Raw genomic sequence first — 17,167 nt, forward strand, 5'->3', positions numbered from 1 at the left:
AGAGGGAGGGAAGGAGGGACAGAGGGAGGGACAGAGGGAACAGAGGGAGGGAAGACAGAGGGAGGGAGGGACAGAGGGAGGGAGGGAGGGAAGACAGAGGGAGGGACAGAGGGAGGGATTCTTGGTCTAGTGTGGCAGGGTTTCCTACCGTGGCGAATCCCAATGCCATCAGGTTCAAATCCATAATACCTAGTAACTAAAATTCAATCAAAGCTATATTTTACTACTCTTCAAAATTTGATATTCAAAATGCTTTTTATATTCTAGAGTTTTCTAGCGGGTATTTTACGTCAGTATGCATCGGAAAGCTAACGGGGAAAAGGGGAGACGGGGAAAGAGGGGGAGAGGGGAGGATATTTGAAGTGTCTCGTATAGCGTATCGTTGACTAAATGACGACGGTATCTCGTGACAGTTTCAAGCGGTGATGTAGTGACTTTTAACTCGCGACGCGCGGCGCACGCCGTATAAATGGAAACCTACTAATGTTCGTTTCCGAGGTAATCGGACACGTTCGGTAATAATACTCATTGTCGATCAAGACCTGATTGAAAATGCACGGTTAGCGGCAGACGGATATTAAATACCTTCGCCGCCGCCACTGCCAAGGTCAAGTTTCATTCAATATTCATAAAAAAAATAAATATTCATATAAAACAGTTGAATTTATACGGGTCAGTATAGAAACATCGGGATCCAGTTCTAAGCTTAACCCTTTCAGTGCGTCTACACCGCAGTGCGGTGTATAAATCAGTGATAGATTTTGCTAGTACACCGCAATGTTGTGTATTGATGTAATTAGTAATTATCTCTCTTGAAAAAAGGCAGCACTTGTCAAACATAGTGAAATACTAGTAACTAACGATACACTGCGCCGCGGTGTAGACGCACTATAGTGGTATTCCTGTTATTCAACACACTAGGATGGAATTGCTTAAAATTTTCAAATTATCTCCAGCACTATAGGGTATCAATTAGTCAGCAATGAAAGGGTTAAGACATTAACAAGTACATTTTTGAGATATATCTTAACTCGGAAATGGAAAACAAGTTACAAGTTACAAGTTAGTTTATTCATCATCATCAAATGACATGATCGTCGTTGAACACCGAAACAGTATAGACATATATACAATACCAGAACTAGAAAAAGTGCATGGGACAAGCACCGTACTGTATTTGACAGTTGATTGACAATATGGAGAGGGACAAGCAAGCTTTAACCCTTTCAGTGCTGACTAATTAATACCCTATAGTGCTGGAGATAATTTGAAAATTCTGAAAAATTCCACCCTAGTGTGTTGAATAAGGGGAATAGCACTATAGTGCGTCTACACCGCGGCGCGGTGTATCGTTAGTTATTATTATTTTACTATGTTTGAGATAATTATCAATTACTAATTAAATAAATACACCGCAATGCGGTGTACGAGCAAAATCCATCACAGATTTATACACCGCACTGCGGTGTAGACTCACTGAAAGGGTTAAAGCTTCGTACACAGCTACAAGTGCTAAGGTGAGGTGCCCCTGGTATCCAATCAAGTCCCCAGGTCTGAGTGCGCCTATTCTATTGGGTATTATCTGAAAACAGTTCAACGTTTAGTAGTCGTATCTACTTAAGTTCGAAATCCGGAAAAATGTCGTCGACCACCACACGACGATGACGACTGTGAAACGCGTTCCACGAGAACGTAATTTCGAAAGGATTACAATTCATAAACAATGCACGTAGATGTAAATTCGGACGAATTACTTACGATTTATAAACAGCAGAAATACGGATTTCTTTACGCCGTAGTTAGCGTTAGTGACGTTACCGGAAACCGTATAACCGATCTTCTCATCAGTGCGATTTACGTCTAACAGCTCTCTGTAAAAATATCGAGAAAACTGCGGTCAGTTTAGGATATACGAGCGGATATAGAACCCTTACCAAAACACACACAACTGTGGAACTGGATCCAGAGTCAAATTAAACCCACACAACTGTGAAACTGGATCCAGAGTCAAATTAAACCCACACAACTGTGAAACTGGATCCAGAGTCAAATTAAACCCACACAACTGTGAAACTGGATCCAGAGTCAAATTAAACACACACAACTGTGAAACTGGATCCAGAGTCAAATTAAACACACACAACTGTGGAACTGGATCAAGAGCCAAATTAAACCCACACAACTGTGAAACTGGATCCAGAGTCAAATTAAACACACACAACTGTGGAACTGGATCCACAGTCAAATTAAACCCACACAACTGTGAAACTGGATCCAGAGTCAAATTAAACCCACACAACTGTGAAACTGGATCCAGAGTCAAATTAAACCCACACAACTGTGAAACTGGATCCAGAGTCAAATTAAACACACACAACTGTGGAACTGGATCCACAGTCAAATTAAACCCACACAACTGTTAAACTGGGTTCATAGTCAAATCAAACCTTAACAACTGTGAAACTGGATCCAGAGTCAAATTAAACCCACACAACTGTGAAACTGGATCCAGAGTCAAATTAAACACACACAACTGTGGAACTGGATCCACAGTCAAATTAAACCCACACAACTGTTAAACTGGGTTCATAGTCAAATCAAACCTTAACAACTGTGAAACTGGATCCAGAGTCAAATCAAACCCTAACAACTGTGGAACTGGATCCAGAGTCAAATCAAACCCTAACAACTGTGGAACTGGATCCAGAGTCAAATTAAACCCTAACAACTGTGGAACTGGGTTCAGAGTCAAATTAAACCCTAACAACTGTGGAACTGGATCCAGAGTTATATTAAACCCACATAACTGTGGAACTGAGTTCAGAATCAAATTAAACCCTAACAACTGTGGAACTGGATCCAGAGTTGTATTAAACCCACACAACTGTGGAACTGGATCCAGAGTCAAATTAAACACACACAACTGTGAAACTGGATCCAGAGTCAAATTAAACACACACAACTGTGGAACTGGATCCAGAGTCAAATTAAACCCACACAACTGTGAAACTGGATCCAGAGTCAAATTAAACCCACACAACTGTGAAACTGGATCCAGAGTCAAATTAAACACACACAACTGTGGAACTGGATCCACAGTCAAATTAAACCCACACAACTGTTAAACTGGGTTCATAGTCAAATCAAACCTTAACAACTGTGAAAATGGATCCAGAGTCAAATTAAACCCACACAACTGTGAAACTGGATCCAGAGTCAAATTAAACACACACAACTGTGGAACTGGATCCACAGTCAAATTAAACCCACACAACTGTTAAACTGGGTTCATAGTCAAATCAAACCTTAACAACTGTGAAACTGGATCCAGAGTCAAATCAAACCCTAACAACTGTGGAACTGGATCCAGAGTCAAATCAAACCCTAACAACTGTGGAACTGGATCCAGAGTCAAATTAAACCCTAACAACTGTGGAACTGGGTTCAGAGTCAAATTAAACCCTAACAATTGTGGAACTGGATCCAGAGTTATATTAAACCCACATAACTGTGGAACTGGGTTCAGAATCAAATTAAACCCTAACAACTGTGGAACTGGATCCAGAGTTGTATTAAACCCACACAACTGTGGAACTGGACCAAGAGTTATATTAAACACGCACAATGCAACCAGCTCATAGCGTAAAACTTATAACAATTACGCGGAAAGTTTTAATCCGATCCGAGCTCGTAATCCCTGATGACATTTTCAATAGAAAACATGAAAGGCAAAAACTGTAATTCTGCCAGACAGGAGAATAATGACACTTTTAGCGACTTAGACAAGTTAACAACAACTGAACAGGGACGGAGCACACAGGGAAATAAGATCGCAGTTGAGGGATTGCCGACGCGTGGCGTTTTTTTCATTTTACTTTTCGAGTTTACGATTACCGTTTACACTTTCCCCGGTGAGTGAGCGCCGCTGTTGTGTGTTACTATACCGACAACACGGGCAGGATTTAAAGTTTGTTTTTTTTATTTCAATTGTTCGTGAAGTGAACGCACGACGTGCAAAGGATGAAAAGAAGTTTGTGTCTAGTTTCGAATGCGCGCGAACAAGATAACCTGATACACGCCCGCGAACAAGAAAATTTGACGAAAACTTCAAAATCTCTTAAGAATTTAGGAATTATTATTATCAACCCATTTTCATAAAGCCCTCCCGCAAGACGGGTGCACCCATAAATACTAATATAATACAACGTCGTAACTATGCATCACAAATGATTATTTGACCTTCTGAGCAAAGATGTCTGCTTCAATAATTCCCCCTATGACGTCATCGAACCATGAATTACAATTAACGATCTGTGGATCCTTCAGAGCAAAGATGTCCGCTTCCATAATTCCCCCTATGACATCATTAAATCATTACAACTAACGATCTGTGGATCCTTCAGAGCAAAGATGTCCGCTTCCATAATTCCCCCTATGACATCATCGAACCATGAATTACAATTAACGATCTGTGGATCCTCCTGAGCAAAGATGTCCGCTTCCATAATTCCCCCTATGACATCATCGAACCATGAATTACAATTAACGATCAGTGGATCCTTCAGAGCAAAGATGTATGCTTCCATAATTCCCCCTATGACATCATCGAACCATGAATTACAATTAACGATCAGTGGATCCTTCAGAGCAAAGATGTCCGCTTCCATAATTCCCCCTATGACATCATCGAACCATGAATTACAATTAACGATCAGTGGATCCTTCAGAGCAAAGATGTCCGCTTCCATAATTCCCCCTATGACATCATCGAACCATGAATTACAATTAACGATCTGTGGATCCTTCAGAGCAAAGATGTCCGCTTCCATAATTCCCCCTATGACATCATCGAACCATGAATTACAATTAACGATCTGTGGATCCTTCTGAGCAAAGATGTCCACTTCCATAATTCCCCTTATGACATCATCGAACCATGAATTACAATTAACGATCTGTGGATTCTCCTGAGCAAAGATGTCCACTCCCAAAAATCTGTCTAACTATCGGACGAATAATTTGATGTTTAAACCCTTATCGAGTGGTAAAGACATGCGCTTTCATGATCTAAACTACGACACACTATTGGCAGATGGATTACGTAGTTCGAATAAATGCCACCGCATGGCAGCACGCGCAAAATATAACGGAAAGTTTCCAGTGTGGGAAAACTCAAAACAGCAGCAGAGAGAGAGAGAGATAGAGAGAGGGAGAGAGATAGAGAGCAACACCAGAACCGCCTTAGAAAGATGCTCTCATTATCCGTCTAAATAAATAGGATTAAAAGATACTAAAATCGAATCAGCGAGAATTTAGCGACGTCTGCTCCGGCGCGGAACGTATAATAACTTTCATCATCCGTCAGACGGACCGAGTTTCTAACGATTTCGCGTCGTCGTTCGGCGCGCGCCGTCGTTAAAACCGATTAAAGTCGTTAAATTTTTTAATCCGTCCTCGTCGTCCGACCGGTTATTAATCAGATTTATACGAAAAAGGAATCGAAATGTCATTTGCTCGCGACGACGACGCCGAAATCGAGACTTCGATCGGATCGAACGACCGAAATCCGAAATAACGGACGGCGATTTGGTTTTTCTCGAAATCTGCGCGGTTTTTAAAAACGGACCGATCGCTGCGCGAGCGCGCAAACGAGTTTCGGGTTTTCGCAGACCGGATAAAAAAGCGACAGTGAAAGTTATACGTGATCTACGCGGTGTGATGAATACCAAGGTAGGAAATGATTTTACTTTCTTTTGTTGATGAATAAGCGCAACAATGAGGGAAATTGCATTTATGCGATGAACAGTGTTTTATGTTGGGTGTGGAACTAGTATTTTACGTTAAGCGCAATGAGTCTTTTTTTTTTTAGAAAATAGCGCTATATGAAAGCATATCTTATTTTCATTATCATCATTATTATTATTATTATTAACCCAATTTTCTTAGTACTAGACGGTGAGTTTTCAGACCAAACTAGAAGTTGAATTTTCAGACTGGACTAGACATTGAATTTTCAGACTGGACTAGACATTGAATTTTCAGACTGGACTAGACATTGAATTTTCAGACTGGACTAGACATTGAATTTTCAGACTGGACTAGACATTGAATTTTCAGACTGGACTAGACATTGAATTTTCAGACTGGACTAGACATTGTATTTTCAGACTGGACTAGACATTGTATTTTCAGACTGGACTAGACATTGAATTTTCAGACTGGACTAGACATTGTATTTTCAGACTGGACTAGACATTGAATTTTCAGACTGGACTAGACATTGTATTTTCAGACTGGACTAGACATTGAATTTTCAGACTGGACTAGACATTGGTGTGTCTATCTGTGAAGTAAAATTTCACCACAATTTGACATCTAAAATGGTCGTTTAATTGAAAACGAACTAGAAATAATCCTGATTTCGAGAGTAATTCGATATTTCTGGTAGTTGTAGAGCTCTTTAGAATAGTAGAAACTACTCTCAAATACAAGTGGCAGTGAGGTCTAATTCTAGTTCTAAGGTAAATTCTAATTTTAAGAGTTCTAGAGTTAATTCTAATTTCAAGAATTCTACAGTTTATTTTAATTTCAAGAGTTCTAAGGTAAATTCTTATTTTAACAGTTCAAAGGTAAATTCTAATTTCAAGAGTTCAAGTTAATTTTAATTTCAAATGTTCTACGGTGAATTTTAATCTTAAGAGTTCTACAGTTTATTTCAATTTCAAGAGTTCTAAGGTAAATTCAAATTTTAAGAGTTCAAAGGTAAATTCTAATTTTAAGATTTAATCTTAAGATTTCTACAGTTAATTCCAATTTTAAGAGTTCTAGAGTTAATTCTAACTTTAAGAGTTCTAGAGTTAATTTCAATTTCAAGAGCTCTAAGGTAAATTCTGATTTTGAGCGTTCTAGGCTACAGTAATTTCTAAATCATTTTCAGAGGTAATTGGAGAAATTTCTAGAATTCAACCTCAACCGCAAATTCAAATTCATAAACAAAATCCTTCGTCGATTGCCGCAGCAGGCATCGGAGGATCTACATTAAAATGACGTTTATTTCAATTTGAAAAATGATCATTCATTTCAAACAATTCGCGCACGACATTAAGGCGCGACAGAAAAATTCTATTCCAATATGATATTGTATTTATTGACCCCTGCCTGCGCGATCAATCGAAACAATATTTCCCCGAAAAAAAAAATTAAAACCCGACAAACGAAGATTAATCGTCGTAAAAAATCCTGGAAATTTGTTTTCCCGATGACGATTAATTATTGTTTGACGACAAACAACCGCGATCGCGCGATCATCATCGGCGGGATTCGAAAAATTAATCGCGCGCGCGAGATGCGACGTCGCCGAATTAAGATTGATCGATGTTTTTGAATATACGTTGGGTGTGTTCGTGTACATAGACACATACTTCAGTTAAAAATGGAATCGCCGCTGAATAATCGCGCGGTGATTTTTAATTTTGGTTAAGTTATTGTTGTCGCGAAACGATCATCGACGCAGAGACTGATAAATGCTGGTTGAAATTAATGGTTGACAGCTCTTTGTGCGTCAGAGGGGACAGTTAAGTATTTTCAGAGGCTGTTCCTAATAATCAGGGATGATTGACAGCTCTTTGTGCGTCAGAGGGGACAGTAAAGTATTTTCAGAGACTGTTGCTGACATTCAGGGATGGTTGACAGCTCTGTGTGTGTCAGGGGGGACAGTAAACTATTTTCAGAGACTGTTCCTAACAATCGGTGATGCTTGACAGCTCTTTGAGCATCAGGGGGGACAGTAAAGTTTTTTCAGACACTGTTGCTGACAATCAGGAATACACGCCAAAGACTACATTTTTTCTGACAATCAATTCTTACTAGATTACAACATTTTCCAGCTCAGTCGGCGCGACAGTGGCCCACTTTTACCGGTAAAAATCTATTTCTAATCCTTCGACAGTTTTGCCGTAAATTCCTCTCGCTGATTGGGAGTTTTGTTCATCAAGCGCGCGCGCAGGGGATAAACCATCGTCACATCAGACAACTGTGAGTTACATTCACAATTAACCCATCGCTGAACTCATCGAAAACGTCAATCGCGATAATTCAACGCATGGCGCGACTGAGGGCAGACGGCGAATATGGCCGCCATCGGCGATCATGTCCGACCAATTCCATTCCCTTGTCGTCGTAATCAACGATAATAATGAATGAACAAACAATCCATGAGCGAATAATTTCCTGACAAATTGAATAAATCGACACTTGCAGTTTAGAGAGATCGGTACTGATCGATCGTGTGCTTCGACTCTTGAAGTAATGCATACAATAGACTCTCAAGACTGTCAATGTTAGCAAATATGAAACTGATAAGATTCTACCCCCAGTTCATGTTAAATACTGAGTAAGAGTTTGTGTGAAATACAGTAGACTCTGTCTCTTACTGCGGTAAAGTCTCTTACTGCGGTAAAGTTGAGACTGGTAAAATTCTACCCCGAGTTGATGTCAAATACTGAGTAAGAGTTTGTGAAATACAGTAGACCCTGTCTCTTACTGCGGTAAAATTGAGACTGGTAAAATTCTACCCCGAGTCGGTGTCAAATACCGAGTAAGCGTTTGTGAAATAAAGTTGGCTCTGTCTCTTACTGCGGTAAAATTGAGACTGATAAAATTCTACCCCGAGTCGGTGTCAAATACTGAGTAGGCGTTTGTGAAATACAGTAGACCCTGTCTCTTACTGCGGTAAAATTGAGACTGGTAAAATTCTACCCCGAGTCGGTGTCAAATACCGAGTAGGCGTTTGTGAAATAAAGTTGGCTCTGTCTCTTACTGCCGTAAAGTTGAGACTGGTAAAATTCTACCCCGAGTCGGTGTCAAATACCGAGTAGGCGTTTGTGAAATAAAGTTGGCTCTGTCTCTTACTGTGGTAAAATTGAGACTGGTAAAATTCTACCGCGAGTCGGTGTCAAATACCGAGTAGGCATTTATGAAATAAAGTTGGCTCTGTCTCTTACTGTGGTAAAGTTGACAGTGGTAAAACATTCTTATATATATATATATATATTACCTAACTCGCCGTCCCTCGCGTTGCCAGAAGTTTTTTTCGAGGCATTGTAAACAACGTGACCTTTCATTACAACAAAAACACGTTCGTCAGTTGTGTCTCTACAAACTCGCTTCGCGCCGTTCGCTGGCTAACGCTGAGATGTAATTCGAGCACTGTTATATGAATCTTGAGATGACAAATTCCGCAAGACACTTCTTAGGATAATTGGATCCGCTGGAAAGCTGTTAGCCGTGATTGTAGAGTGAAGAGCCGATATCAACACGGTTTAGGAGAGCCTTCCGTATCAACTACCAGTCGTACAACTTTCTCTCTCTCCCGCTCTCCCTCCCTCTCTCTCCCTCTCTCTCTCCCTCTCTCTCTCCCTCTCTCTTTCCCTCTCTCTTTCCCTCTCTCTCTCTCCCTCTCTCTCTCTCTCTCTCTCTCTCCCTCTCCCTCTCCCTCTCCCTCTCCCTCTCCCTCTCTCTCCCTCTCCCTCTCTCTCCCTCTCTCCCTCTCCCTCTCCCTCTCTCTCCTTCTCCCTCTCTCTGATTACCCGTATACCCCAGCTTAGACGAATAAAATACTAAATCTAAATGAAACTACAGCGCCATCTTTTAGACCTTTTCGAACGATCGAATAAGTGTTCACTAAATCGTGTTTATATTTCTAGAGAGACTGAAAAAATCATCAAAAAAAGGTGCACGATCAACCTTTTGGTTTTCCTATTGCCTAAATCAAAGCAGTCCCTGAATTAAGACCATTTTGAAGACTACTTTTACATCTTACGCGTAAATAACTTTTTAAGTACGTTAGATAAATCATCGGCGATACCAATGACGGTGTGTAATTCTATACAGACAATAGGGGGGGGGGGGGCTTCTAGCACCGTGTCCCGAGGTCTTACCAGCCAGTGCCTGTTATACTGAGTCACTCATTTTTTACTCTCTGCAACATATCCATATCTCCACCGGGGGATCCAATTTTGCTAGGGGGTTCCCACTTATTCAAATAGCTGGAAATTCTAAAAGTCAGGTGACGATGTCACACCTGACGATGATCTCTAGGGTGAGATCGAAACGTCGTGTCTTTTAAATATTTTAGATTTAATAAATAAATTCTGGTTTTTAAATTCTTTTAATCTGTAAATAGTGGGATTTTATCTTATTATCCGTTCACCACGTTTGAGTGTGGTCATCGTTCTATCAGTCCCGACCTTTTCCAAAGGCGGCGTTTAGGGGCCGAGTCGCAACTGACCTACGCTGCTCTTGCAACTGATGACTGAGACCAGTTTCAACCGACAGTCGCGACCCGTCCTACGCGAGTCTCAGATTCCCACAGGTCGTCGAACATCGATGAAAGATGGATCCGATCCCTCATAGCTAGAAAAGATTACAAGAGACGCAAATCGCGGTCTGTTCGTTTTCATCGAGGCAGGCACGGGCTCGTCGTGTTCCGTCGCTTGTAACTAAGCAATATTTATCGCGCCGCGTTATGCTTTACATCATCATCAGCATCATCATCGTCGTCGTCTTAACGCCGAGTCGACTTCGCGCGCGAGAGATGCCACCCGCGTCGCTCGTAAGAAAGACAAATATATATTTCGCGCGGTTTTGCAGCGACTAATACTTTTATTTCGCGCGTGACCGATCGCGAATAACGTCCGTCTGCTTGTAATGAGAATCGGACGTTCGTATCATCTGCTCATCGACGCGTGGTCTATCGAGGAATTCGTTTTCTTTAAATTGACATCAAGTACGACGCAACGGGATCAAAAGTTCTACATTGATTTATTGTCGCAGAACCGACAGTTTCATAGGTCAATATGTTCCTGCTTCAGTTCTCTTTGTGGGCATAATTTCACTCTGGATCCAGCTCCACAGTTGTGTGGGTTTGATTTGACTCTGGATCCAGCTCCACAATTGTGTGGGTTTAATTTGACTCTAGATCCAGCTCCACAGTTGTGTGGGTTTAATTTGACTCTAGATCCAGCTCCACAGTTGTGTGGGTTTGATTTGAACCTGGCCCAGTTCCACAGTTGTGTGGGTTTAATTTGACTCTAGATCCAGTTCCACAGTTGTGTAGGTTTAATTTGACTCTGGATCCAGTTCCACAGTTGTGTGGGTTTGATTTGACTCTGGATCCAGCTCCACAATTGTGTGGGTTTGATTTGACTCTGAACCAAGCTCCACAATTGTGTGGGTTTGATTTGACTCTGGATCCAGTTCCACAGTTGTGTGGGTTTACTTTGACTCTGGATCCAGTTCCACAGTTGTGTAGGTCTAATTTGACTCTAGATCCAGTTCCACAGTTGTGTGGGTTTAATTTGGCTGTAATGTTGGTTAACTGGGTCAACTTCAACTAGTCAACGTGTGTCATCTTGTGCAAGTCTAATGCAAAAGGGCAGGAAACAGAGAAGAGAGAGGGAGAGGGGGAGAGAGAGGGGAAGGGGGAGAGAGAGGGAGAGAGGGAGAGAGGGGGAGGGAGAGATGGAGGAGAGATTTTAATGATCTCTCATGATGCAACCGTATTTTACCGATCGACAAACAAACGGCCGATCAATGACGAAGTCGTCTGCTGCCGTTTGGCGACAGCGGTGGAAATTTGATCGAGTCACCGCATGATAGGGCGATTAAAGGATAGAAAAAACTTGCCGCACCCCGTCCACCACCCTTCCCTAGCTTAAAGGATTGGATTTCTATTTGCGGGAAGCCCTCGCGCGCGCGCAGTACCTGTAGCATGAATGGCCATTAAAAGAACAGCGACGATGTCAACGCCGTTGTCGCGCCGGAGGATGTTTAGATTTTTAAGCAGCGTCTGTGTTCAGTTTGTTCATCCCCGGGGGTAAAACCTGCTGTCGCAACCATTAAAACTACGATTAAGCCGTTTCCCCCGGGAGTGATGTCGGTATAATACTCTACTCGGATCCTACCTCAGGTGGGGCTTAACCGCTGTTCGGCTTACAAGACAAAGCTGATTATACGGACTTATCATTCAAAATGTTCGTGATAAATTGCGCGACGAGTAACCACCCATCACTGAGATCCACGTTCCCTGGGAACCCTCAATTCTGCCGGGTGACGATCGTGATAGTAGAGCGTTCTTCACCGCGCGTAGATCGACCATCGCTGAGATCCACGTTCCTCGGGAACCCTCAATTCGGACGGGTGAAGATCGTGATAGTAGAGCGTTCCTCACCGCGCGTAGATCGACCATCGCTGAGATTCACGTTCCTCAGGAACCCTCAATTCGGTCGGGTGAAGATCGTGATAGTAGAGCGTTCCTCACCGCGCGTAGATCGACCATCGCTGAGATTCACGTTCCTCAGGAACCCTCAATTCGGTCGGGTGAAGATCAGCGGAGAGCTATTCACTACTGTAAAGTCAATCTCGGTTAACCGGTCATCTTTAAAGTCGTCACACTGAGGTCGTTTCTATTTTTGAGTCCCAACAGTAATTTACTAATAAGTGTAATTCGACATTTAGAGACCTTTCACCCTTTCCCGTAAGAGGATGTTACAAGAATACAACGGACGCAAGAACGGACACGCACGCGATGGTGCTCAAGAGAACTAGCACTAAAAGTGCATCAAATCCTCCCATGAATAACCGAAGGAGCGAGAATTAATCGATGAAGGAAAATCTCGCACCACTCACGTCGTTGCACGCGATGACCGGAGAAAAAGACGTATCGCATTGGAAACTTTCTTCGACGTTCGCGACGACGCCTGTCGTGCGACGTCACCCGATAACGGAAATAGAGAAACGTCATTTCGGTTTCCGCGGATTCAGTTTTCTTCGTTGAAAGCGTCGGTAAAAAAAATGTTTTGACGGCGGCACGCGAAGCGCTGAAATTAGACAGCTCATCCATCTAGTTGATTCAGGTAGTCTGCAGGATCTAGCGCGAACTGGATCCTATATTCTGACAGCCCTTTCAGTGCATCTACACTGAGGTGCAAGTGCATCTACACTGAGGTGCAATGTATTAATTGGTTTTGACACCTGCCATGACGCAGCGCTCAAATCACTGAAATTAGGCCGCTCATCCAACTAGTAGATTCAGGTAGTCTGCAGGAGCTAGCCCGAACTGGATCATATATTCGGACAGCCCTTTCAGTGCATCTCGGTGCGTCTACACTGAGGTGCGATGGGTGTATGAATCGGCGATTTTCTTTGCCCATACATCGCACCATGGTGTATCCATCACAATTTATGACCTTGATTGAAAGATACCGGTGCATTAACACTGAGATGCGATGTATAAATCGGCGAATGACTTTGTTCATACATCGCACACACAACGGTGCATCCATAAGTTATAATCTCTGATGAAAGATTGCGAGGTAAGTCAACAAGTAATCTCTATGAAGAATTATCGTCAGCGCTTTCAGGTAAGGATTGGCCGGCACTGGAAGGGTTAAAAGGGGATTATACATACGACACGTTGATAAACACTTAGTCAGTTGTTCAAATGGGAAAACGTTTCATTTTGATTTCGAGTATGAAATTGATATCTGAAGGACGGCGGCGCATGGCACTCGTTCATCAGTTAAAAGCTACCAGACGTGACTAAGAGTCAGCGTAGAACCCGAGTGTTTCACTAGCTTCAATTAGAAATTACAACCAATTCAATCACGTCTATCTGCGTAGAATAAAATCAATGACACTCAAGAGAAATGTTTTTGCTATCAACCCCAAAAGATTAGCTAGTTGAGTTAAAGTACCCAGGGGCTGAGTTACGTAATCTTGGTTGAGAGATTGTCTTTGTTCTATAACCAATCAAACATATGAGGCCACTTTATGTCCTTAGTGGTTTCATAGCCAATCTAACATCTTAAGACTAGTGTAAACTCATTTTGTTCCTCTAACCAATCTAACAACTTATGATCAGTCTAAGCTGATTTTGGCTCTATAACCAATCTAACAACTTATGATCAGTCTAAGCTGATTTTGGTTCTATAGCCAATCTAACAACTTATGATCAGTCTAAGCTGATTTTGGTTCTATAACCAATCTAACAAGTTATGATCAGTCTAAGCTGATTTTGGTTCTATAACCAATCTAACAACTTATGATCAGTCTAAGCTGATTTTGGTTCTATAACCAATCTAACAAGTTATGATCACTCTAAGCTGATTTTGGTTCTATAACCAATCTAACAACTTATGATCAGTCTAAGCTGATTTTGGTTCTATAACCAATCTAACAAGTTATGATCAGTCTAAGCTGATTTTGGTTCTATAACCAATCTAACAACTTATGATCAGTCTAAGCTGATTTTGGTTCCATAGCCAATCTTACAACTTAAGGCCAGTCTAAACTCATTTTTGTTCTATAATCAATTTAACAACTTAAGACCAGTCTAAACTCATTTTGGTTCTATGACCAATCTAACAATTTTAGGACCAGTCTAAACTCATTTTTAGTCAAGGGCGCAACACGTCATAATGAGTTAGGGGTTTATCTTATTACAATATTGCAATATTGATACAACACCGACACGATGATACTCCGCACGCAACACGCCGCACACCGGGGTTCATCGCACAGATTTCACGATCGAACGAACGTCAGGATATGAAACGCATGACCACAACCGCGCGCAAACGACGAGCAGACGTACGGAGTTGACACCGAGTTGCAAAATCTCAATTACTAAAAAGGTTATCGGGGCGAAGTGGCCGCGACTGCGAGCCGCGTTGATGGAGTAAGATTCATGAGTGAAAGGACGTCAGCGTTCTCACATCACATTCTATTACACCAAGGTAAAAAATAATATGCGTAGTATCGTGTTACATCCAAAACAACATAATGGCACCGAGTATAATACATAGAATACGGTTCTAGAGAGGTGTACGGGTTAAATTTGACACCTCTGTCCCGTTCAATTATACCCACACAACTGTGGAACTGGATCCAGAGTCAAATTAAACCCACACAACTGTGGAACTGGATCCAGAGTCAAATCAAACCCACGCAACTATGAAACTGAATCCAGAGTCAAATTAAACCCACACAACTGTGGAACTGGGTCTAGAGTCAAATTAAACCCACACAACTGTGAAACTGAATCCAGAGTTAAATAAAACACACACAACTGTGGAACTGGATCCAGAGTCAAATTCAACCCACACAACTGTGGAACTGGATCCAGAATCAAATTAAACCCACACAACTGTGGAACTGGATTCAGAGTCATTAACTACCAATGAAACGGGTTAGCGCGCTGACAATGAAAAATGCAATATATACATTTCCAATATTCATTTAGACACCAAGAGATAAATGGCTGAGACGGGCAGCGAGACGGCAGCGAGGAGACAGCGAGACAGCAGCGGCCACGGATGAAGTTTCTCTCGCTCCCCGAGAGTCGGTCTATTATTCACCTTTGTACAAAAACATCCAATAAATGCTGAAGCTAAGAAAGTCGGTCGCAACAAGTAACAAGAAAACTGGATTATTGGAAATACAATCAGTCATAGATATAGTTAGCATTGTGTGAAAGGAGAGGGGGGAAATTGGAGGGAGAAGGGAGTAAGAGAGGGGGAGAGATGGGAGGGTGAGGGGAGAGAAGGGAGCTGAAAGAAGGGAAAGATGGAGAGGAGAGGAAGAGACGAGAGAAGGAGAGAAGAAGGAGAGGAGAGGGAGAGATGGGAGAGATGGGAGTGAAGAGAGAGGGAAAGAGAGGGAGAGACAAGAGGGAAGACAGGAGGAGAGGAAGGGGGAGAGAGGGATATAACAGGAGAGGAGAGGGAGGGAGAGGAATGGGAGATAAGGGGAGAGATAAAAGGGGAGAGAGAGAGATGATAGGAAGAAGGGAAGAGAGAGGGAGAGATAATAGGCAGAAGAGAGGGGAGAGATGAAAGGTAAGAGGGAGAGATACACTTTCTTAGTTTCATTTATCGACCCCATTTATACGAAAACACAAATCATCTCTTCGCTCGATTTCCACATTCTCATCGATAAATAAATATCACCCTCGTCTCTCAGATGTGCCGCTGCAGCGGCGACCGCGGTTCAATTCAATCAAATATTTACCGACACTCAGCGGTTAAGGATAAACAAATAAACTAGATTTATGGTAATGTAATCTGAGATCTATCGCTGCGACGACGGTCAGAGGCAGTGATTTACGTTTCTCAATGACAAAACGCGCCCGAACATAAGACGACTAAATATGGCCGCTACTTCGACAATATATGTATCGATACGCGTTGAAAGGCGACGTTCTTGAAATGTATTTATGCACCCGAAGTGCTCCAAGTCAAGTTGAAATAGACAGTAGCACAGTAGCACAAATACAAGTGGGGCCAGTGGCTAGATTGAAAACATGGGTTCACGGTGAACCCTTCCCCTCACAGCTGTGGGGGAGAGTAGTGACCATTAGGTCAAAAGCATGGGTTCTCAGTGAACCATTTCCTTACCGCTGTTGTAAAAAGGCATTGGGTTCTCGGTGAACCTCCTCTTCCCACGGTTGTGGTGGGAAAACAGCGAGTAGAATGGGCACACGGGTTCCTAATGAACCACCTCTCCTCACAGCTCTCTGGTGGGAGAGCAGCGAGTAGAACAGACACATGGGTTCTTATTGAACCCCCTCTCCTCATTATAGCTGTGGTTGGAGTAGAACAGCGAGTAGAACCGACACACGAGTTCTTGAAGAGAACAGTGACTAAAAACAAACACAATACGTTCTCGGTGAACCCGAGTCTCCTCACGGCAGTCACTGAAGAAAAGACACGATTGATTCTTCTCAAAACGAACAGCGACTGAAACCGACACGAAAGGTTCTCAGCGAACCCGAGTCTCCTCACGGCAGTCACTGAAGAACAGACACGATTGGTTCTTCTCAAAGAGAACAGCGACTGAAACCGACACGAAAGGTTCTCAGCGAACCCCCGTCTCCTCGCAGCAGCAGCAGCAGCGCGGTGAAGTACACAGCCCCGCCGAGTTATCAGCGAATGAACACGCTATTACATCTAAAAGAAAAAGACAGCAGCAGACATGGAAACTAGCCTCCGGTAGACTCAGTCATCAGCTGGTAAAACAAACGTCATGGAATTTTTTTGCTGAAAAGTCCAACGAAGCTTATACGGTAACAGCGTCGTGTCTCTCTAACTGTCGTTATTAATGTATTCTT

At 42.4% G+C, this 17,167-nt stretch overlaps 1 protein-coding gene across 1 annotated transcript in view; it reads right to left on the reverse strand.

Annotated features, from left to right (window-relative positions):
- Positions 1-17,167, reverse strand: part of LOC141911749 (DNA mismatch repair protein Mlh1-like) — a 96,910-nt gene that overhangs the window by 7,217 nt on the left and 72,526 nt on the right. Inside the window, exon 8 of the mRNA XM_074802784.1 lies at positions 1,759-1,871. Within this exon, the coding sequence (XP_074658885.1) occupies positions 1,759-1,871 (113 nt within the window). The remainder of the gene's footprint in view (positions 1-1,758; positions 1,872-17,167) is intronic.

This window comes from Tubulanus polymorphus, chromosome 10 (assembly GCF_964204645.1).
Source record: "Tubulanus polymorphus chromosome 10, tnTubPoly1.2, whole genome shotgun sequence".
In the NCBI taxonomy this organism is placed as follows: domain Eukaryota; kingdom Metazoa; phylum Nemertea; class Palaeonemertea; order Tubulaniformes; family Tubulanidae; genus Tubulanus; species Tubulanus polymorphus.